The sequence below is a fragment of the Dryobates pubescens genome, chromosome 28 (assembly GCF_014839835.1).
Source record: "Dryobates pubescens isolate bDryPub1 chromosome 28, bDryPub1.pri, whole genome shotgun sequence".
NCBI lineage: Eukaryota > Metazoa > Chordata > Aves > Piciformes > Picidae > Dryobates > Dryobates pubescens.
Genome location: NC_071639.1, coordinates 10,544,931 through 10,571,349, shown reverse-complemented (window position 1 = coordinate 10,571,349; position 26,419 = coordinate 10,544,931). Strand labels below are relative to the sequence as shown.

Genomic DNA, 26,419 nt, shown 5'->3' with positions numbered 1-26,419 from the left:
GGTGCCTTACAGTGCCACAGCTGCCCCTCCTTTTCAGGCAGAGCTGGCTGGCTCTCCTCACAATTGGTCATCTGCTGTTGAGAACTGCTATCAGCAGAAGTTTATACTCCTTTCTTTCTTCCAAACACAATAACCTCTCTCAGTCTGTGCTATTAGCCTGAATATTTGAACAAAACCCAGCCAAGGCTCTCACAGCTGTTCCCCAAGGTACTAATGGCCTGGAGCCATAAGCTCCTACCTTGGGCTTATCTTACAAGCTAAGCAAATTTGGGCCAGTTTATATTTGGTAAGAGACCCCCCAAGTGCTGGAGGGGGAAAAAGGGGTTGAGTAGTGTTCCTTCCTCCCTGGACAATTATGGTGATGTGGGATCTGGTCTCTCCAGGGAGGTATTGAGGTAAAACAAGGATCAGGTATAGCCTTTAAAGACCACATTACCTCTTTTTATTATGCTGACATTAGATGATTGTTCAGGCTCAATTCCAGTTTGGCTAATCACATCATACCTGCCAGACTGCCCCTCTAATAGCAGGGGGGAGTGGTGTAAGTGTAGGCAGAGGGACCTCAGGAGGCTGACTGACTCTACCTCCCTGCCCTGAAGCACCACAAGGACACCTACACCTTCCCTCTGTAGATACCCAAAGTTTTTTAGGGAGTCTTTATGCTGCTTACACAGCTTCAGAGTTAAAAGATTTTCCTAAGATCTTGCCTCAAAAATTGTGCCAGCTACTTCTTGTCCTACTTGCAGTGGACCTAGGGAGCAATTGGTCATTATGTCCTTCCAAAAAGATTCTATTTTAGTTGGAAGAGTCTTGGCACATTCCTCTCAAAACCTACTTTTCCCTGTCCAAAACAAGTACCAGTTCTGCCAGGCTTTCCCTGCACCTCTTAGTGCCTTTTCCCTCCCACTCAGACTCTCTCCAGTCTGTCTACCTGTTTTTAAAGGAGATGCCTAGAAGCAAGGACACTCAAATGAACAATCAGCATCCAGCTCCTCAGTGCTGCACCCCTCTGCATCACATCCAGAGCTACCTGCTACTCACTGCAGCATTTAGAGAACAGTGCTGCACACTCTAAAGCCTGTCATGCCTGGGACACAGGTGAGGTGACTGGGATCATCTCTGGATTTAAATACATAAGGAGATCCAAAAGGCTGCCTTAAACCCATGCTGCTGCCCCAACAGCTCAGCCTGGCCAGCTCTGCTCCTTTAGACACAGCCTGATGCAACTTGCTGCACAGGATCCAAAGCCCTGTCACATTAAACTTTGCTGTAATGTTGAAACATTGCTCCAGGCATACATCATGAATAAAGTGGTATAAAAGTTAAGCCCAAATCCAGCTATTACATCATGGGATTTAAAGCTTACCAGATTTTCAGAGATGTGAAGTGAGTTTGGAAACACCATCCACACAAACAGGCAATGGGGGATGTCTGATACTGTTATTTTTTTGTTTCGACCAGATTTGCAGAAGAATTAAAAAGGACTCTCTGCATGAGCTCCACGGATCACTGCCATGAACAGAAGCCATTTCAAAATCAACATGTGAAAGATCAGTAAAATCTTAGCAGCAATGTTAAAACTACACCGCTCTGGTGAGAGCCCACCTGCAGCACTGCACCCCTAGCTCTGGAGCCCCTAGTGCAGCAAGGATCTGGAGGTGCTGGAAGGTGTCCAGAGAAGGGCCACGAGGAGGAGCAGAGGGATGGAGCACCTCTCCTATGAGGACAGACTGAGGGAGTTGGGGCTGTTCAGTGTGGAGAAGAGAAGGCTCCAAGGAGACCTAACTGTGGCCTTCCAGTATCTGAAGGGGGCTACAAGAAAGCTGGGGAGGGACTTTTTAGGGTGTCAGGGAGTGAAAGGACTGGGGGGAGTGGAGCAAAACTAGAAATGGGTAGATTCAGATTGGATGTTAGGAAGAAGTTCTTCCCCATGAGGGCAGTGAGACACTGGAACAGGCTGCCCAGGGAGGTGGTGGAAGCCTCATCCCTGGAGGTTTTTAAGGCCAAGCTGGATGTAACTCCAAGCAATGTGATCCAGTGTGGTGTCCCTGCTCATGGCAGGGGGGTTGGGACTGGATGATCCCTTCCAACCCCAACAATTGCATGATTCTATACATGGGGCTGGTTTTGAGCCTGCCATGTCATGAACTGAAATTATGTGAAAGAATTGTTTGGCAATGATCTCGCTCCAAAATAATTTGCAGATTCCAACTGCATTGAAGATCAGACTTGTTATCAACCACTACTGCAGGGAAGCAGCAGCAGAAATAGCTCCTGTTTAAAGAAAAACCAACAAGCAAAAGGCAGTTTGTCTGTATTTATCCAGAGTGAAAGCACAAAGGTATACAAGTGTAAGCATCTCCTACAAAACTATAATCTCATGAGATTCTTCTGGCAGCGACACTTCACGTTTCAAAATATAATTGCAGACAAAACATAAACAGGCCCCAGCAGCAGAATCTACCTCTTAGCATTTAAACACTGAAGGCAAATATTTGTATAGCCCTAGGCAGGAGGGCAAAGAGCATCCAAAACAACATCAGGGTAACTGCAGCAGCGTGCCACCTTCCCACCTCTGGGCAGCCACGACAACAAAGTGATTTCCAGCTGATATTGTGCTTTTCAAATGAAATTTAGCCATTGTCTTCCACCAGGCATATCTTCAGAAGACACACCTGTGGCAGCAGCCTTAGCAGCCTTCAGCGGTTCTCCAAGCCTGCCTTCCAGATCTCCAAAGCACAGCACAGCTGAAAGCAAGACAGACCTCAGTTTTCAGGACAGACCAGCAAGCACAACTGCAGGAACTTAAAACACTCACCCAGGCTAACACTGGCTTTGTTTTCCTTCATGCATAACCTTTTTTCCCTCCTCCTCCATGGCAATAAATCTGCCCAGAAGGCAAAGAGCTCCAGTGTTGCTTAACCAGACTCTTGGAGAGGGCTCCTCCCCTTTTCAGAGCAGGAGAGCCAACACAACCTTGCTATTGCAATCATTCTGGTCAGGATTCACTGTTATTTCAAATTCCATGTGCAACACATTTTTGGTTGGTTGTTTTGTTGCCTTTCCTCCCCCCTCCCCCCATCTTTTCCTCCATCAGACCCTGCAATGACATTTTAAAACACACCTCATGTGCCTGCAGCACTCTCTGGATGCAGACCTAGCTAGTCCCTATGGCGAGAGCAGGTGCAGGTGGCAGAACTGTTGTGCTTCCATCCAGCTGGAGTTTGCACCTGCTGCAGGTTACCAGATCACTGCTTAACACAACCAAAGCTTGGGGTCACAGTTTATAAACAGTTGGGCATTTTGTTAGTAGCCACACAGTTTTAAGCACTCCCACCAAAACACAAATGTTTGGGATTAGAAACTTCCTTTTGCTTCACATCATGTAACTCTTCCCATTCTTCTCATGACCATGGTATCCTCTCAAAGCCCAGCTTTGTTTATTATTTGTCAGCAAGAGCAGGAGCATCTGCTCTTTGGTAGGCTCCACAAGGAGCAAACCAGCTGGGAGCAACACAGCTCCCCAAAGCACCAGAACAGGCAGCTCCAGCAGCTCCCAGAGCTGTCACACAGCTAAATTACTTTATTCCCTGATGCCTTCAGCTAGCATTTTCTACTCATGCATCTTAAGGCGCAAACAGGCACTTGTAACCTTGGTGGTCAAACCCTCCCATCTGCTGCACAGCCACTCTCTCTCCTGGCAGAGTTCTACCAAGGATCAGAAAAGGCACAGAAAACTGTACAGGCAGTTCCCTGAGGACCCAAAGGCCACTGATGGAGGAGTCTCCATCTTTCCCATCCTGTCTGGGTATTTTTTGACCCTTTTGGTGCTGTTAGTGTGTTAGAGTGCAGCTGAGCTGGGGAAAGAAATTACCCAACTCTGCTGAAGGAAACTTTTAGAGGGATTCAGAGCAGGCATCCAAGAGTTTCCTTGTGTGTTTCTGCAATTCATTTTTTATGCAGTCACAAAGTAGGATATTCAGCTTGATCTATGGAAACACTCTGTTCATCAGGCTTCTGCACTAATTCAGTGACATAAGTGCGAGCACAGTCACAGCCATGCAGCACTAGGGAAAAAGACCAAAGTTATGGCCTGGCTGATTTTCCATTCCTGCCACCCTGCTGTCTCATCCACTGCAACACACTCCCACACCACCACCTCCATCAGGGAAAAAGCTCACACCTGAGAGTCTCTGCAGGCTTCAGAATGGACTGGCAATGGTTTATGGACAGACAAAAGAAGGAACAACCCAAACTTCTCTGGCCATCCTGTTCCAGTGTCTCACCACCCTCACAATGAAGAGCTTCTTCCTTATATCAAATCTAAATCTACTCTCTTTCTACTTAAAGCCATTGTCCCCCTTTCCCCACTTGGTTTTTATTTAACAACTCTATTTCAAAATCAGTAATTCCCAGAATTTCTGCCCCTCTCTCTCTAAAGCTTTATCTTCACTTCAAGCTGATTTTTTTTTTTAGCATGAAGTCAAATAGTTGAAGATGGAAGACACTTCATTGTCTCAATCTCCACCCAGCAGCCCCTCCCTGTATTTACCAAAGTGTTTTGCTTGGTTTAATTAGCGGGATTCAAAGGACACCGCAGCATCAACATGCCCACCACCACAAACCACAGCACTGATGTTTCACACACTTCACCTGGAGACACGCTAAAACGTCTTGTAAGCTTTCCAGAGCCTCCAGCTCTTCAGCACCACAAGGCACTGCTCCTTCTCTGGCACGCTGAGCAGCCTCTCCTGGTGCTACTTCTCCACTAGGATTTCCTCCAAAATAATTACGTACTTAGGACACGCTTTACTTTTGCCTCCTGGTTTTTGATGCCAGAGCACACGTTTTCAAGAAAACGCCTGAATCCACGCGATTGCCGTTTTGGTTTTGCCCTGTGAACGCTGGGATTCTCCCATGATTGCAATCCCTTCAAAGCTGGGGCTTTAAAAGAACCAAGCAACGTGGCACTGACAACGAATTTGGCGCTGCGAGATCGAGATGCCTCAACATGGTATCAACACCACAGCACACTAGGATGCCACAGTCGTTATGCTGAAGAAGTATGCGACAACAGTGTCCTCATCGCGGCAGAGACAAAGCGGAGGCAGGGGGACGGCTGGGGTAGCCCGGAAGGAGCAGCCCGGTGGCAGCAGCCGGCGCCCACCGCCCGGCAGCGCCTTCCCCACCTCCGCGCACGGCTAAACGCTAGGCGCTAATGACGGTCCTCACCTCTCCAAGGGCTTTACAATCATTACCACATCTGAACGTAATTACAGGTTCATTTACCAACTCATTAACTCATTCATTCTCATGCAGACCACGTCTGAGAAACATTTCTTGATGTCCTTCAGCAAACGAAATGGCATTTCCTTGCCCCGAATACCAAGGGCCAAGGACTCTGGAGGCATTCCACACCCGCCTGGATGAATTCCTGGGTGATTTACGCAGGGGTGTTGAACTAGATGATCTTCAGCGGTCCCTTCTAACCCCCATCACGCTGCGTGATTCTGTGACTATTCCTAAGCTTGCTCCCATTGGGGGTGTTTCAACCTGTCAAGCAAGCCTGGTGACTTTGTGTCCTGTGTCACAGTCTCCTCTCCAAAACGAGGTCTGACCTAGGTTCAGCTCCACAGGAGCACACTCCTACCTGTCCTGCAACTGCACAGCTCTGCTCCAAAACTCTATTGACCGCAGGACACCTTCCTAGAAAGCCTCCATCACAGCACCTCAGCAGTACGCTCCAGTCACCTCTCCGGTGCCAGTAACGCTTCACAGAATAATCATCTCAAATACAGGCAGATATAGAACGCAGATGTAGAACACAGATACAGAATCACAGGACAGTTTTGATTGAAGATACCACTAAACCATGTACTAAGCCATATTTTTAAATACCTTCAGGGATGGGGACTCCCCCCTTTCCCTGGGCAGCCTGTTCCAAGGCTTGGCAAACCTTTTGGTGAAGCTTTTCCTAATGTCCGACCTAAACCTCCTGTCATGCAGGCTGAGGCTGTTTCGTCTTGCATTATCACCCCATACTTGAGAGGACAGCACCGGGACGAGACCACCTCTGCGAGGCGGGGCTCCTGCGCTCGGGTATCCCCCAGCCCACCCCTCTCGGGGACACCCTAAGACCGCTGGAGCCCCGTCACCCTCAGCCCCGCCTCTGGGGCAGCCCCCCGAGCCTGCCCTACCTTCCTGCGGCGGCCCCCGGGGAGCTGCGGGGAGCAGCAGCGGGGCGCAGCGCTGCCCCGCCGCCCGTTCCGTACGTAGGTGACTCGCCGCCTGCCCGCCGGCGGCGGCGGCTGCTGCTCCGTGCCGCGGGACAGCGGAGCCGCCCGCCCCGCCGCTGCCTCCGCCACCGGCGGCTTCTCCTCCGGACACCAGGTTCGCCTCACACCCAGCTGCAGGCAGAGGACGAGCGCGGCCGAGAGCAAGCAGAGGCGGAAGGTCAGGCGCCGCCAGAGCGGCCGCTCCTTGGCCATGGCGATGGGGGCTCGCTTCGCCCCGCCGCAGGCTTCATGCCGCCGGCAGGACCGGCCCCGCGGCTGCCGCCGAAACTTGGGAAGACCCCGCCCCGAGCGGGGCCGGCCGGGGTGGGGCCGGGATGCAGCTGCCCCTGCCCCGGCCCGGAGGGAGGCTCCGGGGCGCAGGAGGTGTCCGGTTTCGGCCGGCCGTCAGGGCGGTCGTCGGTGCCCGGGCAGGAGCGTGGGGCCGGCCGCTGTCACTGTTGCACGCATCCAGACCCACTCTGTCTGGGGAAGAACTTCAGACGGCTTCTGTTGCAAAAACTTCCCCCCCAAACTGTTCTATCAGCCCGTCAGTATGGTCTGGAGGTGCATTACCTTGTGCCTCTTTCTCCATCACCATACAAACACAAACTTCTATGTTATTAGGACTTTGCACTCCGTAATTGACCAGATGCTGACAGTTAAAAACAACCTCGGTACTAAGGATTTTGTAGTACGATTTTGGCCGGCAGTATTGGAGTGTATTGTGTTAGAAACTTTCATTAGGTCATTTTAAAAGCTACTTGAAGACAAGCACAGTCTGTCCTTCCCCACAGAAGATGCGTGTGCCTCCAGTTCTCAGTCTGCAGAATTCAGAGCTCTGGTCCAGGCCTGTTTTATTGCCTTGTACATTTACATGCCAAAGTTCTGCCAGACCTCTGAGGAACAAGGAATGAAATGTTTATAGCTCCCCTGGTGACCTTTCAGTGATAGCTTTGGTGCAAGCCCAGTCTCACTTCTGTTCCTTAAAAGTGCAGTTAGAAATCATAGAACCATAGAGCCATTAAGGTTGGAAAAGGCCTCCAAGACCATCAAGTCCAGCCAGTAACTCGGCAGTGCCAAGTCGTATCACAGCGTGGCTTAGGCTGGCAGGGACCTTAGAGATCATCTACTCCAACCTCCCTGCCACGGGCAGGGGCACCAAGTGCACCATATCCAAACCCTGCAAGTAGTTTTCCATGCACTAAGTGACAGACTTCCCTGAGGCCAGTATCTCTGCAAGGAAGGTACAGTCCTTCCTGTGCCTTAAATGCCACTGAAAACTCAGGAAAAGAACCTCTCTGTTAGCAACTGAGCAGTAAATTGGCCGCATTGGTCTGTTACTCACTTAACCACTGCTGAGAAATACCTGCCTGAGCAGCTGCCAAGGATAGAGCTCCGCTGCCTGGGTCATTAAAACCACTTCTCGGCTCGCCACTGGTAGGTTTGAAGATAACAGCTGAAAAAGAAATATGTTCATGCAGTCTCCCATCAGCTCTCCTTGAACTCGTGGGCTATTTAGGCAGCTTAACACAAGATGGATCTTGCTGTTCTCAGCGAGGCACGGGCAGAAGCTGCCTTTTCCCTCCGGCTGCAGAGCCACTCAAACACCAGAGCCTGGCGTGCTCTGAACGTGATGAAAGAGATAGTTGACAATTAATGGCCTGGAGTGAGGATTACAGATGAAGATTTACCTCTGAGTCACGCGCCTGTGCATTTGTACGCAGACATACCTGTACCTGTGCACATGCATTCACTGTGGGAGAGAGAAGAGGAATGAGACAGCCCTTCAGCAGAGGATGCTCTGCAGCTCTCTGCTATCCCTGGGCCTTACCTTGATTGATTTAACCCTGATTTTTGTGGTACCCACAAACACAACCGTGTTGCCTCCAGCAGCTGTGTTTCACGCCTGGCGAAGAGCAACAGTGATTTTATGGGCTGCCTCTCACTAAACCGTCTGATCATTCTGCACAAACAAAATTCTGCCTGCTTCTTAAAGGAGGGGCTGGGGATTTCATTGAACAGATATTAGCATGAAACCTGAAAACGGGTATCACCACTCAAAAAAAATCTCCAGTTTGCAGGAATTAAGGAGTGATGGCTCAGATGTGGCTCCTGTGCTACTGCACAGAGATTTTGGTGATGTTAGTTTGCTGCCCATATTTCCCCTGTGTCTATGCTGTAATCCCAGACAGATGTCTGGGTTTGCTTAAAAATTGCCCTGCATTTCTACTACACACTGCTGTTACCTTGTTGCTACTTTGAGCTCAGCTTTCCCTCCTCCCCCCCCCTCTTTTTGTTTTGATATAATCAATTTTACTGACATTTTCACACTTCTGAGCTCGAGGATGAACGTCTCTCAGTACAAAAATGTAATCTGGCAAAGGGCTTAATCTATAATGCTCAGAATTCTATGAACCATCACAGCTGGAGTAATAATTATGGCTTTAAGAAGTTCTATATGCCTTTTTATTACATGTTTTTAATGGCTTTACACAGTGCAGTACAAATGCCAAATATTTATCCAGGGGATGGCAATGGCACCGGAGTCATCAAGCAGGTGCCACAATTTGATCATGGAGAATGACTTTCACCTGCAAGCACTTGGAGAAAAGAGCTCTCCAAGGGGAGAAGGGATGCAAGCCAGAGCACTGGAGCTACTGAGAACAACAGCAGCAACCTCTCCAGGCAGCAGTTTCACAAACAAACTAAGACCATAATTAATGCCCTGTGCACTTTTCCTACAGCCTGTCTCACAGTGTTGTTTGATACACTGGCATGTGTCTGTGGAGTTAGTTTATGCCTCATTAAAGGCAATAGGATCAAACAAAAGCTGAGTGGCTGGCAGCAGTCCTGGCAACCAGCATGAGAACAAGAGGACACAGTCTCAAGCTGTGCCAGGGGAAGTTTAGGCTGGAGGTGAGAAGAAAGGCCTTCACTGAGAGAGTTGTTAGCCATTGGAATGTGCTGCCCAGGGAGGTGGTGGAGTCACCATCCCTGGAGGTGTTCAAGAGGGGATTGGACGTGGCACTTGGTGCCATGGTTTAGTCATGAGGTCTGTGGTGACAGGTTGGACTTGGTGATCTTTGAGGTCTCTTCCAATTTTGGTGATTCTGTGAAGGAGCCAAGAGGTGAAAAGCAGGTTTTATAGGATAGGAGGTGTGCAAAAATATCCCAGGCCAGCATGCAGGCCAATTTAACTGTATGGATCCACATTTAATACCAAAAAGTCTCACCCTCATGTCTGAAAACTGTCCCATTTGTGCAGGGCACCAGGCTCAACATCGTTGTCTTTACCTGTAACAAAAAGGTTGCTTTTCTGAACTGTTACCAGGCCAGCCAATCATCTCCTCCAACTGGTTACATCTGAAATGTCTTTAAAAGAATCCCAACTGGGAGGAGAGAGATGGCCTTGCCCTTAGCAGAAAACATGCCACAGCTCCCCTGCAGCCAAGCAACCTGGCTGGGACCAGACGGTGAGGACAGAACTCTGTGCTCTTCCCGCAGGCTTCTTCCAAGGCAGTTTGCCCTCAGTGCCACATAGATGTGTGCCATCAGTGGCACTGAGATACTGGTACTGATTCAAAGCAGGATAATCTCCACAGCTGAGAGTTTGAATATAAATTAGGTGTTACTGCAGGGGGCTTCCTTTCAGTGCAGGTCTTCTCACAGTGTGTCTGCCTTCATCCTCAGCCACAGTCATGGACAGCAGAGGCCAGTCAGATGCTTCAAAGATGCTCTGGTAAGGACAGAGTGGGAGTGTGAAGATGCAGATGCTTCTACAGGCATCACTCCATGCAATAAAACCTCAGCCAAGCTAATGCTTACAGTTGTGCTCCAGCTCCTGCCTCGCTTGCAGGCTGTTAGGAAGGCAACCCTTTGAATTTCTTCAGGATCAAGGTAATTCCTCTGTGCTGTCAGGAGCATACACTCCTGAAAGCATAAAGGTTCTTTTCAGAGCCTGCATGGTGTCTGCTGCTGTCCTGGTGGCAAGGCTGGAAGCAAAGCCACAGGGTAGAGAGGGAAAACTGCCCTTCCATCTCCTCACAGTCCAGTCAGCATTGCAGAGGTGGCAGAGAGCAGGGAGGACTGTCTCAGGGGACACTTAGCTCCCCCACGAGGCAAAGGCAAAGCCATAGCTGAATCAATGTCTGAAACCAGGAGTGTGCTGAATCTCCTGGCTGGAGCAGGGAGAGACCCAGCACTGGGACTTGCAGAGCAGCAGCTGGAAGAGGTAAATTTTCCCCTCTAACTCCTCACTCAAGCTTAACAAGACATTGATATAACACCACTGATGTACAGCCACAGCATCCTCTAGGAGCTGCAGGCTTTTCCCTCAGCCTTTGTGCTGAAGTCTTCAGTCTTGCACTGCAGAGACAAACAGCAGCAAAATTGCTCTCAGCAACCCAGACAAGAAGATTTTAGTGCATAATTATGGGTAAGATGCAAAAGGATGAAAAAAGGGAGGGAAAACATCTGTTCGCATAGAGCTTATTGCCATTCACTTAAGAGGCCCATTAAATGCCAGGGAAAAAAAGCTATTTATCCTTCTGTTTGAGTCAATTATCCTGCTGCAGATCTCCATGGCAGTTCCCCCCATGATTATTTCTGGAGTGCTGACATCATGCAGATGTGCTCACCCCACAGAAAACAGGCACAGCCCTTGCCCACCAAAGGATTTCCAGAAGCTGGGCAGCCAGTGCTTCTGAAGGGCTTTAATTACACTTTACCTCTGTGGAGAAGGAGGTTGTTCCTTGGAGCCTTTGCCAGGACTTCACATGCCTGAGCTCCTTTCTTCCCCCCCAAAAAAAAAGGAAAGGAGCTTTTTCTTTCAGAGCATACCTACCAGAGTGATTGCTCCTCTTGTAGCCCCTGTCTCAGCACTATGGGATGGAGAAGTCCAAATCCAGTTCCTTGAATGCTCAAAGGAGATGAGCTGTCCTACCAGCAAGCAGCTCACCAAGCTCCAAGGCATGCAGGGAGAGGCTTCATCTCCCTGAAGCCCAAACCTGCACTCATTTGGCAATGAGAAAATCAAGAATGAGGCTCCCTCCATGGCTCCAGTGCATTCCTTGGTGGAAGGATTGTTTTCCAGACCAAAATACCGACTGGAGGTGCCCATGCAGGTGCTTCAGAAACACCTGCAGCTGGCTTGGTTGCTTAACTCTCTGGTGACACAGAAAATAAACAAGCTTCCCCTAGCCTATCTGGCTCATAAATGTAAGTAAAGGCTAATGCAGGGCTTGAACATGAGCTGGTTAAATGAGGCTTTGAAGAGGTTAAATAAAAAGCAGCACAGGTGACAGTGACAGAAGCACATGGTGCATGCTTCTGGCAGTGCAAGGAATCCATTGTCCCATGGTAAATAAAGGACATGAGGAGGAACAAAGCAACATGAGGATGGCAACCTCCTAGTCCTGGCAGCCATCAGAGGTGTGAGACAGTCTCAAAGGAAGCAAAACAAAACTCAGGGCAAAGCTTCCCTTGAAACTTCCCTTGAAATACCATTTTCATGAAGCTTTTCACTTTCAGGGAAGTTTTTTTCCTGCTTTCTTTTCTCCCCAGCTGCTCCCTTTCCTCATTAAGGCTTAGTTTTCCTCATGCCCACTTTTCCTTCTCCTAAATACCTAACCATGACTTCTTCATTGACAAAAACAGACATGTGGGGAGAAGATTCCCAGAGGGACAAACCATTTCAGATCAGCCTTAAACTAGTGATGGTTTCTAAGACCTGAGGCACCCAGAGTGGTGAGTGGCCTTGCCAGGAGCCAGGACAAGCAGTGGGCTCATGGTCCAGGCTGTAGCTCTGCAGGGATCCCCTGTGAACTATCAGTCCCAGGCACAGCTCAAGGGGATGGGGGAGTCCCAAGTCCCTGCAGCTTGGGGATCTGAAGACACTTGGTTATCCAAAACAGTGCTTTCCCCTCCAGTCTTTTGGTGGGGGGAAAAGCTCAGGGAAGTGCTGCTATAGCAACAACTTTGTCTAGGATTATTTATTAACCACAGAACTGTGAAGGTAGCAGCACACCAGAAGCTATTTCCTCAACATGCCTTTTTTTTTCCTTTTTAAACATTCCCCATGACTTTTTGCAGCTCTCTTACTGATTGGCGATTGTTTTAAGCCCCTACAGCAGCACCCAAGTCCTCCAAGCCTTCTAAGTGTGTGGGAGTTGACTGAGTTAGCATCGCTGCAGTTGCTCCTGGAGACAGAGCGTGTGGGGTTCCTGCAGGGACTGCTCGATCCAACATCCCCCTCTGGTGGGAGCCCGGGAATGAAGCAGGAGAAAGCCAAACCTCACAGCAACACAGACAGAAGACAGTTGTGAAAACAATACAGATGTCAGTCCAGGCCATGATTTTCTCTCTAATTACTGCATTTATTCCAAATTAACTCGAATGTATCACAAGGAAGTTTAATCTCAAACAGAATTCCGACTGGGAAAGAATTGTAGTGAATGCCAATTTTCCTGGTGCTTTTTGTCCTTTTTCTTTTCAGGAATTGGACAAATTTGTTTTAAATAGGGGCAAAAGCCTGGATCAGGACAAGGTGTCTTCACAGCTTTGTTTCTGCAATGAAAATCAGCAACATTCCCTGCTGCACAAAACTGTTTTTGTGCTCAATCGCTAAAAATCTGCCATGCAGCCCCTCTGCTGTCTGCAGTCTCAAGGACCGATGCAAATGGCTCAGAGTGTAATAGTTCCCTGTCTATGCCACAATTACCCCTTTGAAGTTCCCTGCCCTGCTGACTGCCATCTGCCAGGGTTGTGTCCTGGCTCACTGTAGATCAGAAAGTGCTGGTACAGAGGGAATGGCTCCGCTAGGGCCAGTTTTGTCTGCACACATATGGGAGAAAATGGCACAAGGATCAAATACTTTGCACAGGTGACAGCTGAGTCTTTCTTTAAATGCACCTCTCATCAGCATGGGAAGTTGTGGAGGTTTCATGACCTTCCACTGTTAATCCTCTCCCCTGTGCCAGTGTTCTTCTGATGCTTTGAACCAGCTGGTACCCTTCAGGACAGATGACTTGGGATTAGGAATTTCTGTTCAAATGTCAGTTAAAAGCTTGTTACTGATTATAAAGCAATTTAAGATAAGAAAATAAGGAAGGGAAGAGAGATGTCATCACTTAACTACAAGGTTTACCCCCCCATCATGAGTACTGTGTGCAGTTCTGCTCCTTCCATCATGCCTTTCTAAGGTGGCAGAAGCCAGCTGAGATACCACTGAGCATCTGTAATGGCAGAAGCTGTTATCTTAGGTTCCTGCTACCCAATAAAAAGTCCAAAGCTGCTACTTGGAAATGCAACACTAGCCTGTTCTAAATGGAAAAAGAGCCCCTAGGATTCAAAGCTTGGCCCTTGATGAGGAGCCTTGCAGAACAGCAATGCACTCTCCCACCAGGCGAGCAGCCTCTTGGGCTGTGCCCCAGTGCATCGAAAAGCCACCTGCCCCATGCCCATAGTTGTGGACCACCAGGAGCTTAACTCCTCCTTGCCTCAAGACCTCTCTGTTGAGTCTCACACTCTGCCTGGATGGCCTCAGGCCCACCTTCACCTTGACATCCTGAGCTCCCTGCAGCGAGGGCTCAAGGGAGCAGCATCTGTCGAAGATGTCTTTGGTAGTGCGAGGGTCAGGGGCGAGACTCCAGTTGTCCTTTTCCCTGGTTCCCCCTAGGGTTACCCTGTGTATCCCTGGGTAGATGTAAGTGGAGCCATCCCCATCCCGGATGAAGTTCTTGACCCAAGGTGCATGAACCTTCAGTACTTGACCCCTGACAGGGAAGAGCTTCTCATCCCCCACCAGCTGGTGAGCTCCAATGCCTGCACAGTTGACGATGACGTCGTACTCGCTGTGCAGCTCCCACAGGTCTGAAACTTTTCTGGTGTACATCTGGACTCCAGCTGCTTTCAACCTGCAAACAAACAAACCCAAACCTGCAGAAGTGAGGCAGAAACCAAACCCCTAAACCCTCAAGGCACATTAAGTTAATGTGATTTGGTTGTCTTTAACATGCCGATCACGACTCAACAACAGCAGAGGCAATGCCATGGGGGTTCTGGTTGTGATTTGGTCTCATGACAGCTGGTGGGTTTTTTAAGCTTGTTTGGGCTGAAAAAGGTACAGCAAGTTGATCTGTGTTAGAGAAGGGTCTGGCATAAGCACCTAGGCAGGCAGGCAAGCAGGTCCTCGTAGAATCATAGACTTGTTTCAGTTGGGAAGGACCTCTAAGGTCTCACTGATTCATTTCTAGCACATACCAAGCTGTAACAGCCCAAGCAAGCTGAAAAATATCAGATTTATTCCCCAACTTAACTTGACAGTGCTGTTGTACTGCACTCTTCTTCGTGTACTACACCATCACATTCATCTCCAACTCACCCTCCAGTACCAGGAGCCACCTAGCAATCTAGTATCATGTACAAAGCCCTGAGGTACCCAAGGTGTCCCTGCAGGCTGGGCAGATGTGGCATGGGCCCCCCAGGAGACCCACACCTTTCAAGAGCAGCAGCCTTGAATCAACCAGGACAGCTCAGAGCACCGTACATCCATGTCTGCCCTTCAGCAAAATTCACCTTTCTTGAGGTTTGTCTTTGAGCTAAACTTCAAGCTAAATGCCAACCTGAACTTGCCTAAAGCTTGAAGCCCCTCTCCCTTGAAAAACAAACAGTGGCATGAGGTGGAGTCACTGCATGCTGCCAGCTGGATCCAGGTGCTGAGTCTTTAGTGGCTGTTTTAGCATGAGTAAACGAGGAGATAGATCTGTGATGATGATGATGATGATGATGCACTAAGTGGGAAATCCTGTCCTTTGCAATATGCTGGCAGCTGGCAAAGTGATCAACACTGCTACAAAGGCAGTGGTTTCCCATAAAGGAGGGAGTGTGCTGAGGATCTAGGACACAGCTGGTGCTCTGGGGACTGGAGTTCGGGTGCAGCAAGACATTGAGGCTGGCTGGGGCAAAAAGAGGGGAGGTCTCATGCAGCAGCTTTGGCTGGGCAGATGGCTGGGAGAGCTCATCATAAGCACTGTAACTGAGACTCTGCCATCATGCCATCAAAAACACACCAATAAAAAAACCTGAGGAAAACTCCTGAAGTCGAGCGAGCAAGCAAGCAGGAAAACCATCCCAAAGTCCATTTTGGACCAGCAAGGTGGGCACAAAACCAATTTACCTGGTGGACTGCCAGGAGAATGGTCTATAAATACTGCTCAGGTCACTAGGGAGTTGAGAAGTAGTTACATGTTTAATATGCTCTCACTTCTCACCACCAGAGAGAAAAGAAAGAGCGAGCTTGATCATCTGATTAAACTACATCCTCTGAGAAACAAGAAGGCTGCAGCAGGAAAAAGGAGAGAGCAGGGATGGCATGGCAGACACTAAATAGGTTGTACAACTTCATTGTGCTCCAGCAGGAGTTTCCCATTCAGCTAGGCAATGAAACATGACAGAGCATGTGCACCAAGGAGACAGCACAGGTCTAACATGGCACTGGTGCCACTGGAGTGCTCCCAGCCTGGCTGGCTGCTGAGACAAGGAATGGTTCTTTGCAGTTCTGCAGCAAGATGAAAGGCATCCAAGCCACCAGCTGACAATTTGTACCATGGTGTCAGTGCACATCTCTCCACTTAACCTGAAATCAGCTTGCAGCTATTGCTTTCTCTCAAGCAGAGACAGCTGACTTCCCACTTAACTGGATTAAATGTTATATCCCAGCTGGCAGAACCTCTGTAGGCCTGCACCCTGACTCTCCTACAGTTCTCCAAAATCCACACATTTTGGTGGGCAGCTGGAAGTTGGCAAACTTTCTGATGTTCAACTCAATCCAGGCATGAACTCTGAAGCCACAACTCCTCAGAGTGAGTGCAGCCCCTGCCTCGTGCAGGCAAACACTTCCAAAAGCTTTGTACTGAGATGATGCTATTTGACCTTTTTTCTCCTGACTGGATTAAGAAATTACTCCAATTGCCAATTGTTGACCAGTTCTTAAGTGCAAAGCTTTCACAGATCAGACGTATTCCCAGGCATGCTCTCGTCCCAGGGGTTGGTGCCCTTCAAGAGCAGAGGGATATTACATGGGAAGTTGGCAAAGGAGGAGTACCCACACATTTTAGAATCACAGAATCATAGAATCAGCAAGGTTGGAAAAGACCTCAGAGGTCATCAAGTCCAACCTCTCACCCAACACCTCTTGACTAACTAAACCATGGCTTCAAGTGCCACATCCAATCCCCTCTTGAACACCTCCAGGGATGGGGACTCCACCACCTCCCTGGGCAGCACATCCCAATAGCCAATCTCTCTTTCTGTGAAGAACTTCTTCCTAACATCCAGCCTAAACCTCCCCTGGCACAGCTTGAGACTGTGTCCTCTTGTTCTGGTGCTGATTGCCTGGGGGAAGAGACCAACCCCCTCCTGGACATGGCAGGTTCCCAATGTACCTTCAAGGTCTGCCTGGCAAAGCGTGGCCTCTGTGGCTATGCCAGTCTTATGCCTAGAGGTGTTGCCACTCTAAGCCCCACTGCAGAGCCACAGTGCTAGAAAAAGTGGACATAAGTGGGGCTTTCCAGGTTTTGGAAAAACTGGGTATTTATTTCTTGTGCTTCTCCCCAGGGGAGAGCTTGCTGTGTTTCCCCTGTGAGAAACAGCCCCTTCCCTGTTTTGTTCAAACCTAAGCTTCTCCAGCAGTCCTAGGGCTCACCTCCAGGCCCCCTGCATGGGCTTCTCTGAGTGCCCAGCCTGTAGCAAAACCAACCTTTTCTCCAGCCACAGCAGGTAGGGTGGACAGTCACACTTCAGTGTGGTAAAAGCCTGACCAAAGCGGTGCTGTGGAAACTTCTGGAGCTCTGCTTCGGACATGGGTCGAAATCCCAGGACAACATCTGACCAGAAAGGTGACTCTTCCCTGGGAGTGTTTGTAAAGATCTGCCACCTAGGAAGACACAGAAAAAGCTGCAGAACATAGCATGTTGTGTGCCGTGGCACAAACCCAGCAGTCCAGGAAGCTGTTCCCACTCATCAGCGTGGCTCTGCAAGGCTAAGGGCAACAGGGAAACATTGCTGCCAGCCTTGACAAACTGGCAGAGGGCTGCCAGAGCCAAGCTTGAGGGGGACACACTGGGGTAAATAAACTGAAGTTCTTTCAGCTATACTACAGTAAACTACAGCTATACGCACTTCCAGCTGCAGAACTACAACGCCCCCTCACACAGTGTCCCCACTATGGCTGCAGCCACCCTGGCTGGATTTTCATACAGGGCCACTTGCACACCTGGTCACAAGTTTTTGGGTATCCCATGAAGCTACAGCGTGCCTGGCCTCTACATTCCCAAGAGGTGAATGTCTGTGTACATAATAAGCAGCACAAAACACTCCTAACACACTCCCCAGTCCGTATCCCTTTACCTAGCTGCTGAGGATCCTACAGTCCCAGCCCTAAGACCACCACCATTGCTGCAAGCAACTGGTGGGTGACAGTATGGAAAATGTTGGTGCTGGCCAGTCTTGGATGGTCTCTCTGTGCACACCTCTGTAGGAATTCTGCTTGAAAATGCATCACACCTGAACAGCTGCAATGCACTGTCTTGGGAATATGGTAATAAGAGCTCCTCCATGAAGGGAATAACCCTGAACTCCACATGGAAAACCCCTTCTGCCTGCTCCACCACACAGAACAAACATACCAACAGCTGCCCCAGGGGCCATTCTTACCCAGAGACCATGTGAATGCCAGCCTCTGATGCCTCTGCTGAGTTGCAGATGGCAAAAAGGTAAGCAAAGGTCTCTTTGAACCACCGCTTCTGCACGTGGATTGGTGTGCCTGCAGGGGAACAAAATCAGACATGCAGAGAGCAGCAGTGCAAGGAAGAGAAGCACACAAGCTAGTGTGGAGGAGACAAGACAGATGGGGAGCACAGGTCATGGCACTTTTTGTCCTGAACCTCTGTGTACTGCTGCACAGAGGCATGCAGCCGCAGGAGGTGCCACGGGCGATGCCACGGCAGGTTGCACGCACCTGGGTAGGCGTGAGGGATGAGCATCCCAGCTGCAACATCACTCGTTGTGTTGGGGCTGAACTGCTCTGAGAGGACAGCCACAGAGCAGCTGGGGCAAGCCTCCACTATGCAGAGTGCTGTGGACAGGCCGATGACTCCCGCGCCGACCACTGCCACCTTGGGCGCCGCCATCTCCAGGGTGCAGAGTCAGAGGAGAGAGTTACCTGCCTGCATTTGGAAACAACAGAACCCACATCACCAACACCCCTGCTGGACATCCATCCTGGGCCCCTCTACCTGCCAGCATGGCCTTGGACAGATTCATGGGCATCCAAGGCTGCCACACTCTCCTGGCAGCACACAGTGTCCCCAGGAGCCTGTGTGTTTGCCTCCCTCTGCCTTGTTAGCTCCTGGTTGATAGTCACCTGGCTGCCCATCCCAGTGCCCCTCCTGCTCCTATCAGGCCAGAACAAATACTGCAACGTTTTTGTGATGTGACTCAATCTTCCACCCCCTGCAGCTCAGGACACAGTATGCCAGATGAAACACTGGCACAGGTTGCCCAGGGAGGTGGTAGAAGCCTCATCCCCGGAGGTTTTTGCAGCCAGGCTGGATGTGGCTCTGAGCAACCTGATCTAGTGTGAGGTGTCCCTGCCCATGGAGGGGGGGGTGGAAATAGATGATCCTTGAGGGTCCTTCCCACCCTAACAATTCTATGATTCTATGTCTGTGTTCTTTCTTGCCTTATAGCTGTGCACCACCACTGAGTGCCACTAATCTTCAGCTTTAATGTCATCCTAGAAGGGGACAACTGATCAATATGGATAAACACACTGATTACACGCACACACACAGAGGAACATTGCACACCCTCTGCAAGCTGCAGCCACAGCCTCTTGGCCCATGGTCCTTCCAGCTTGCTCCTTAGGCTCTGGGAAAAGGGCATCTCCCAGCTGGAAAAGCTGCAGAGCACTACGGCTTTGGCATATCTCTTACAGGCATGGCCCCTTGCCCTGCCCTTTTCTCCCTGTGGCCCAGCTCCATGTGTGTGCTTCCCTGCAGCTGGCTGCTCCTTGCCTGTGTCACAACCCAGCTGACTCAGCACATTTACTGCCCAAAGGAACAGCTGAAAAAGCCCAACTGGAAGTGACCAGGAAATTGATCAACAGGAACTAACTAAAGAAAACCAAACCCTGTTACAAGCCCTGTGGGGGGTGTGTGGGGTTTGTTTTGTTTTTCCAAACTAACTCTCACCATATTTAAATGCTGAAACATTCTTCTGGATCACCTGACGCCTGCAGTACCAGGGAGCAAAGGCTCCAGCTTTTCTGAGCTGCCAAGGAGTTCCTCCTCCTCGGGGGGGACTGCAGCCACCATCCCCATCTGTGCCTGACCTGGAGCATTTTATCCTTTCCTTTTTTTGCAGATTACACTTCTATTTATTCACTTCCCCAGTTTACAAGCACCCTCCATGCTGCTTCCCTTCACTTGACCCCAGAGAGGAGTTTTGCTAAGGGTAGTTCATGAAGCTTGATTCGTTTCTGGGGGGTTTGCTGCAGAGGGGGACCTGATTTTGACCTTTTGACTCTGTCCCAGTCCCTTTCTTGTCACTTGGGCTGCTCTGTGAGACGTACTTTCAGGCCCTGCCACAGGAAGAAGACCAAACAAGAGACTCTGGAGGTTCCTTGGGATCCCCTCAGCCTTCTGCAATATATAGCACCACTGACAGACTTCACAGGAGACCCCAAGACTACCAGATAGCTTTTAGCACAAGCATGCACAGGAAATACCTCCTAAAGGTTGGTAGGTTATACCTAATCTATCAGTCACTAGCGCTAGTAACCTCCACCTACAGCACCTACACCTCGAGTGCTGCTTCCCCTTTCCTCCTAAACTGGAGAGGACTGTGGCCCTTGTCCCCTGCAGGGTGAGGACTGTTGAGCCTATTGCCTCTGTGTGTGGGGTGGGGAGCAGGGAGAAGATGAGGATTTGAAAGGCCAAGGTGAGCTTGAGCAGGGAGGATCTCACACACCCGGCCAAACCCCGTGGCTCACCGCCCCAAGCGGCCGTGCCAGCCGCCCGCATGCACTGCAAACACCGCTCGGTGTGTGGGCTCCGCCGCTCCCTGCCTGAGCTTCCAGAGCTGCTTTGTGCCCTGTGGAAAGTCCCCAGGGCGGCGCTCAGCTCCCCGCGGTCGCCTTCCCCCGCCCTCGGCAGCGAAAGGGCTGTGGCACCCAGCAGCTCTCACTCCCTCTTCGACTGCGAAGTACGGTCCAAACAAAACAAACAAGCAGGGAGAGAAGGCAATACCTGGAGGTGAGGAGGAGGACGAGGCCCCCGGGGCTGCCTGGAGGTGCCACAGTCCCGGGAAGCTGGGGTGCGCTGGCGGGGCCGGGGCTCGCTTCGCCCGGGGCTGCTTCCCGAGCGGGCAGCCCCCGTCCCTCCGCTAATGAAGCGGCCGTTTGTCCCGGACAGAGGCGGCCTCCGGCGCTGGCAGCAGTCCCGGGAGAGAGAGCTCTGGCTGCCCGTGTGCGCTGCCCTGCGCCGCTGCTCCCAACTTTCATCTTTGATTAGAGGAGGACCCAGGGGCCCCGCTGCCCTGTAAAGAATATATTGGTTCGGGGGGTTTTTGTTTGTTTGTTTGCTTTGGTTGGGTTTTTGTTTGTTTTGCTCTCACACACCCCCACCCGCCTTAACAAGCAATTAATTATGTTTTTCGAAGTCGGTGCAGCTGCCTTAAGAGTGCCGCGGCGCTTGAGCAGCTGGGCTGGCAGCCAGGGCGGCAGGAACACGGTGTATCCGTGGTCATCCCGGGGTGGAGGGGAGGAGAAAATCCTCTACGTTGCAAATACCCGGCAAACACAGCCAGCAGGATTGTCTGCATGAACCTTTTTTTTCTTTCCCCAGCTGCAAAACACAAGCTTGACCAAACCAACCTGTCTGCAGCATCACCAGGATGGGACCCTGTAGCTGGGTTTCTTGACTCAAGAATAGTGGGGCCAGCAGGAGCAGGGAAGTCATTGTGCCCCTGTACTCTGCACTGGTTAGGCCATACCTTGAGTCCTGTGTCCAGTTCTGGGCCCCTCAGTTTAAGAGGGACATTGAGACTCTTGAATGTGTCCAGAGAAGGGCAACGAGGCTGGGGAGAGGCCTTGAGCACAGCCCTGTGAGGAGAGGCTGAGGGAGCTGGGGTTGTTCAGCCTGGAGAAGAGGAGGCTCAGGGGAGACCTTGTTGCTGTCTACAATTACCTGAAGGGAGGTTTAGCCAGGAGGGGGTTGGTCTCTTCTTCCAGGCAACCAGCACCAGAACAAGAGGACACAGTCTCAAGCTGCACCAGGGGAAGATTAGGCTGGAGGTGAGGAGAAAGTTCTTCACTGAGAGAGTTGTTAGCCACGGGAATGTGCTGCCCAGGGAGGTGGTGGAGTCCCCATCCCTGGAAGTGTTCAAGAGGGGATTGGACGCGGCACTTGGTGCCATGGTTTAGTCATGAGGTCTGTGGTGACAGGTTGCACTTGATGATCTTTGAGGTCTCTTCCAACCTTGGTGATTCTGTGACTCTGGGCCATTTACCATGGGCAGGATATTTTGGCCAACTTGATGACCTGAGTTTGTCCCTTGATTGTTGTTAGCAGACCATTCCCTCCAGCTCTGTGGAACACTATTTTCTCTTCCAAGCAGGTGCCTTTCCTACATAGACATTTTAGATACAGTACTGAAGGGCCCCAGTGCATACAGCAACAGCAAGCAGAACACACAGCCAGCTGTTCCTGTCTCCTAGACTAGCTGTGTTCTTACTTGGTAAAACTAAAGGCAGGATATATTGCACATTTGTAACCACTGACCTTTTTAGATGCATCATTTTTAGTGTACTTCCCCCCCCCCCATTTAATAGTGAAAGGAACAAGGAATAATAGGCTGATTTTTCTGAGAGTTCTAAAAATAGGGTATTGAATAAGACATGGAAGGAAGCAGAGGAACAGAGAAGGTTTGCTTGCTTAGAAATGAAATGGTTGATGGACTTGGTGTATTGCTTGTAAAATGTGCACTATTCTAAGTCATTGCAGAGTGTCTGCAACAGCCTTGGAGAGGATCCTTTCACCTAGGGAAAAGATCCTTCAGATATAAACAGAGGTTGCAGTGCCAGCTAAGATAAAACTTGCCTGCTGTTTCTCCTCCCAAGATTCTACTGCTTGTTGTTTATAACTTTGCAAAATTTCAGTGACTTAGATTGAAATCTTCTGTGTTGGATATTTGTGCAAGGCTCAGCGTTTCAGGACATTCCCAGTGTGTCTTTTCCTGAGAGAGAGAGACTCAAGAAATGCAAGCTGGTTTGGGACACCCTCTCTTACAGTAATTTCATTAAGAAACTCTTCCTCTTCCACAGGCTAAAGTGTTTTGGAACAGTGAACACTGTGTGTCTTACTGAAGAGCCCCTAACTAAGGTACATCCTATTTTAGGATGAAGAAAAAGCTTGCTTTGTCCTTTTCTGTGTAACCTAGATTTACAACTTCCCCCCCCCAAATGTTTGTTTATCCATGCAGGTGTCCACAAGGAGAAACAATTTCAACTCTCCAATGCTGCCATTGTTTTTCTTCCCTGCAATGCACAGCAGAATATGAAGACTCTGTGGTCTATTCCCCAGAGCCCTCACTAATGAAGATCAGTACCGAGGCCTTCAGACCTGAGAAGTTTTTTGCTGCAGACGTTGGTGCTCTTTCATGCAAGATGGGGAAAGGCACAAGGACAGACCAGAAGCTGGGCGTAACAGCCCCACTCCTAACGACCCCTGTGGATGTTTGTTTGTGTAGGTGTATTTCATGTATTGTGTCGTCTGGAACTAACAAACGATTGGCAAAACATATTCCGAGTGCAACATTCACCTGTTTGTCTTTCGAGAGCACTCCTGACAAACTCTGTGTAACAGTTGTGTGTGGCTATTGTATCCTCTGCCTGAGTCACTCAGGAGGAGTGTGCCAGCCTTCTGGCACAGAACAAACACAGCCCTGATGGTAGTTGGAGCTGTGTCTGAACAATGACTGGCAGGGGCATCCCAGCTCACCACTAACCCACCCGGAACACTGCCTAAGTGTTTCCTTTGCTCTCAGCGTTCCCTTTGCTTTGTGTACAGAGCAGTGACTATAAGCAGAGATGTCCTCTGTAAACACTGTGCTGGCCTGTTTACGATCCTAAGGAGGATATGAAGTCAAACATCAGTAGCCTTGGGAAGTTACCCTTTCAGCAGAGGGGTTTAGGTGCTGCTCATTTTGCTGTTTCCCTGTGTTATTTACTTACTTCCCAGGGAATTCTCTCAGTATCAGGAGGGTACCAGCACCATTGACATTCCCACTGGAAAAAGCTTTGTGAAAAACATGTACTGAGGGATTGGCCTCTTATCCCTGGTTCTTTTGCTGTGTTCACGATCACCTCTCTCAAAACTGCTTTTCATTCTCATCACTGACATTGAGACTGTGGAATCTTCCCAGGGATCACCTCTAAGTGTTTCTCTTCTAATTCCCATGCAAGTCAGTTCCTCTCCACACAGAACCTTATGAGGCAACACTAATAACTAGATGCCTGTGAGCACTCCGTGGCTTGCTCTTACTCATCTGCAACAAACACCTGAGCAGCATCCAAATGTCTGTTAGACAGCAATGCAGAGGGGGGAAGAGCTGGGTTGTCACTAAATGAGGTATTCCTCATTACTTCTGGTTACTCATAAACCTGCTCTGAAAGATCTGGTTTTGTCCAAGCCTCTCTTGCAATCATTTCTATAGATCAGTCACATTAAAACCAGGGTACTTCCCCCTGTGAGGTACATCATTCTTGATTTTTCTCAGCTTGATGGAGCTCAGTGCTCTTGCTACCACTGCATCAGGGGTGGTTCAAACTTTCCAGCCTTAGCAAACAAATATTTGAGCCATTCACTCTGGTTACTTTCAGGGAGGAACCTAAATCATCTGGCAAGCACACATAAAGCCACTAAAATGATGAATGCTGAAGCCAAGTGATGGGTGTAACCTGCTCAGGAAACATCAGATTGATAAAATATGCATGGGAAAATTGAGAAATTTGCACTTATTTAAGGGAAGATTAAGGAAGATTTGAGGAAAGGGGAAAACAAATAGCTTCCTGAGAAGGGTTAAGGGGAGAAGGGAACAGGGCTATAAATTGCTGCCACTCTCAGTTTCCTTGCCCTGTCTGCTCATTCCAGTTCCTGCATGAGGAAGTCACAGTTAGCAAACTACAACAGTCTCTAATGCAATATGATACCAAATTTAGGACAGAACCATTTGATGTTGTGCAAGTGACCAGCAATTAAGACAGACAGATAAGGATTCTAAGCCAGTATCTCCTAAAGCCATGATGCAACTCCCAAGACACTGATCAGCACAATGAATTTGGACTAAGATGGAGATGGCAAATACAAAGATAGAAGAACCTAAGGACTGGGATAAGAAACCATGACAAAATAATTACTTTTATGAGCAATGAGAGGAAATACACCTCACAGGAACAGAAGTATTTGTCCTCAAACTCAGTGTGTTCTGGCAAAAGGATTTAGATAATCTCAGAATATATTAGAACAAGAAATCAACTCACCCTGTCTATGCCACACTTAAAATGTATGACTAATGCTAAACATATTAGTGCCCATATGGGAAAACCAAGCAAACAGAGATCCTAGAGACATAGAGATATATGCTGTTGCCTTCCTTACAGATTTCAGGTTGAAGAATAGGATAGCCCAAGGCATTCTCTAAGCTGTTTGTATACAGAAGCACAAAAGATGTACCTGTAGACCAATAAACATTTTATTTCCAGGGGGAAAAAAATTAACATCATTAGTTCAAAGAAATTCAGGTCTCATTTGAATCAAAAGCCAAATACCAACTGACTTTAGTGATAGGAAAAATGGGCTTTTGAAGTTAAAAGCCATCAAGCCACATTGTCTTTTAGAGTCATCACTCAATTTCAGCCTGGAGGAGTTGCTCAGTCTCATTGTGCATTTAAAGTTTTGTTTCTTGGGGTTTTTGGCCTTTGTCTTATGTATACTGATTACAGATGACCAGGTCCTGGATTCCTCGAGTCAAAGGAGTACAGAACATGCATTGTCTGTACTTAGAAAGGTAACCACCAGTTATTTGGCAAGTAAGGAAATTGGGGGGGAGGGGAAGAAATAATTTACTATGTAGTATCTTGTTAGAAATAGACTGTACTGTTCCCAGCAGGCTAAGGAGCTTTAGACGAGGAAGGAGTAGTAGTGTGAAAGAACCCTGAAAGAATGCAGTCACTTGGAGCTCTGTGTGTGGGGAGGGTGGTTGTAATGCCAGACACCACCAGTTTAATTCCTTGTTAGGTGTATTGCATGGTGTTTTCTCTTTTAACATGGTTAAACCCCTGTTTGAGGCAGGGCATGCAGGGCCTGGCAGCAGATCTTGCAGATAAGGAGAGTTACTCTGCTCTGGGAAGCACAGGGTGGGATCTGAGAGCAGTGGAAGAATACTGGGTCTGCTCTTCAGCAAAACAGAAAACCACAGCATGTGAGTAATCTTATCTTTAGTCATCAAAGTCTGCTTTCAGACTTTCATTCTGAATAATGATGTGATTACTCACGCGGGGAAGGTTGAGCACATGCTCCTGCTGAACTCATGTGCCTGGACAGAAGCCACACTATTCTATGCAGTTCTCTTTGGAGGTTTTCTCTGCAAATACTGGAACACCCACAGAATTGAAAGGAGCATAGAGACTCCTTTCTGCTTTCTGTGTGTTTATCACACAAATTCCTTGGACTTAAAACTTGCTAATTCTTGCGTGCTTTGAAGCATGTTAGTCCTCACAGACTAACCCTAATACCAGGATGAAAATGCTGCTTGACACTTTAGGACAGTGCAGTGAAAGACAAAATCTTTTACAGGGGGATGTAAACCATTATTCTGGTCATTGAAACCAATATGACTGTGCAGATATAATTGAAAACTCTGCTCATAAAGTTCTATAGCATATACAGAATTAACCAGGTTGGAAAAGACCTTTGAGATCATCCAACACCTATCACCCAACACCATCTAACCAACTAAACCATGGCACCAAGCACCCCATCCAGTCTCTTCCTAAACACCTCCAGTGATGGTGACTCCACCACCTC

The 26,419-nt window shown here is 49.1% G+C and overlaps 2 protein-coding genes across 2 annotated transcripts in view; both read right to left on the bottom strand.

Annotated features, from left to right (window-relative positions):
- Positions 1-6,562, bottom strand: part of METTL24 (methyltransferase like 24) — a 44,556-nt gene extending 37,994 nt beyond the window's left edge. Inside the window, exon 1 of the mRNA XM_054174127.1 lies at positions 6,198-6,562. Within this exon, the coding sequence (XP_054030102.1) occupies positions 6,198-6,488 (291 nt within the window). The 5' untranslated portion in view covers positions 6,489-6,562. The remainder of the gene's footprint in view (positions 1-6,197) is intronic.
- A 6,192-nt stretch (positions 6,563-12,754) lies between these two features.
- Positions 12,755-18,489, bottom strand: DDO (D-aspartate oxidase). The gene is made up of 4 exons (XM_009896435.2): positions 18,292-18,489; positions 17,988-18,096; positions 17,032-17,208; positions 12,755-14,188 (listed from the first exon to the last, which is right to left on the bottom strand). The coding sequence occupies exons 1-4, from the start codon at positions 18,461-18,463 to the stop codon at positions 13,621-13,623; spliced, it is 1,026 nt and encodes a 341-aa protein (XP_009894737.2). The 5' UTR covers positions 18,464-18,489; the 3' UTR covers positions 12,755-13,620.
- Between the last annotated feature and the right edge of the window lie 7,930 nt (positions 18,490-26,419).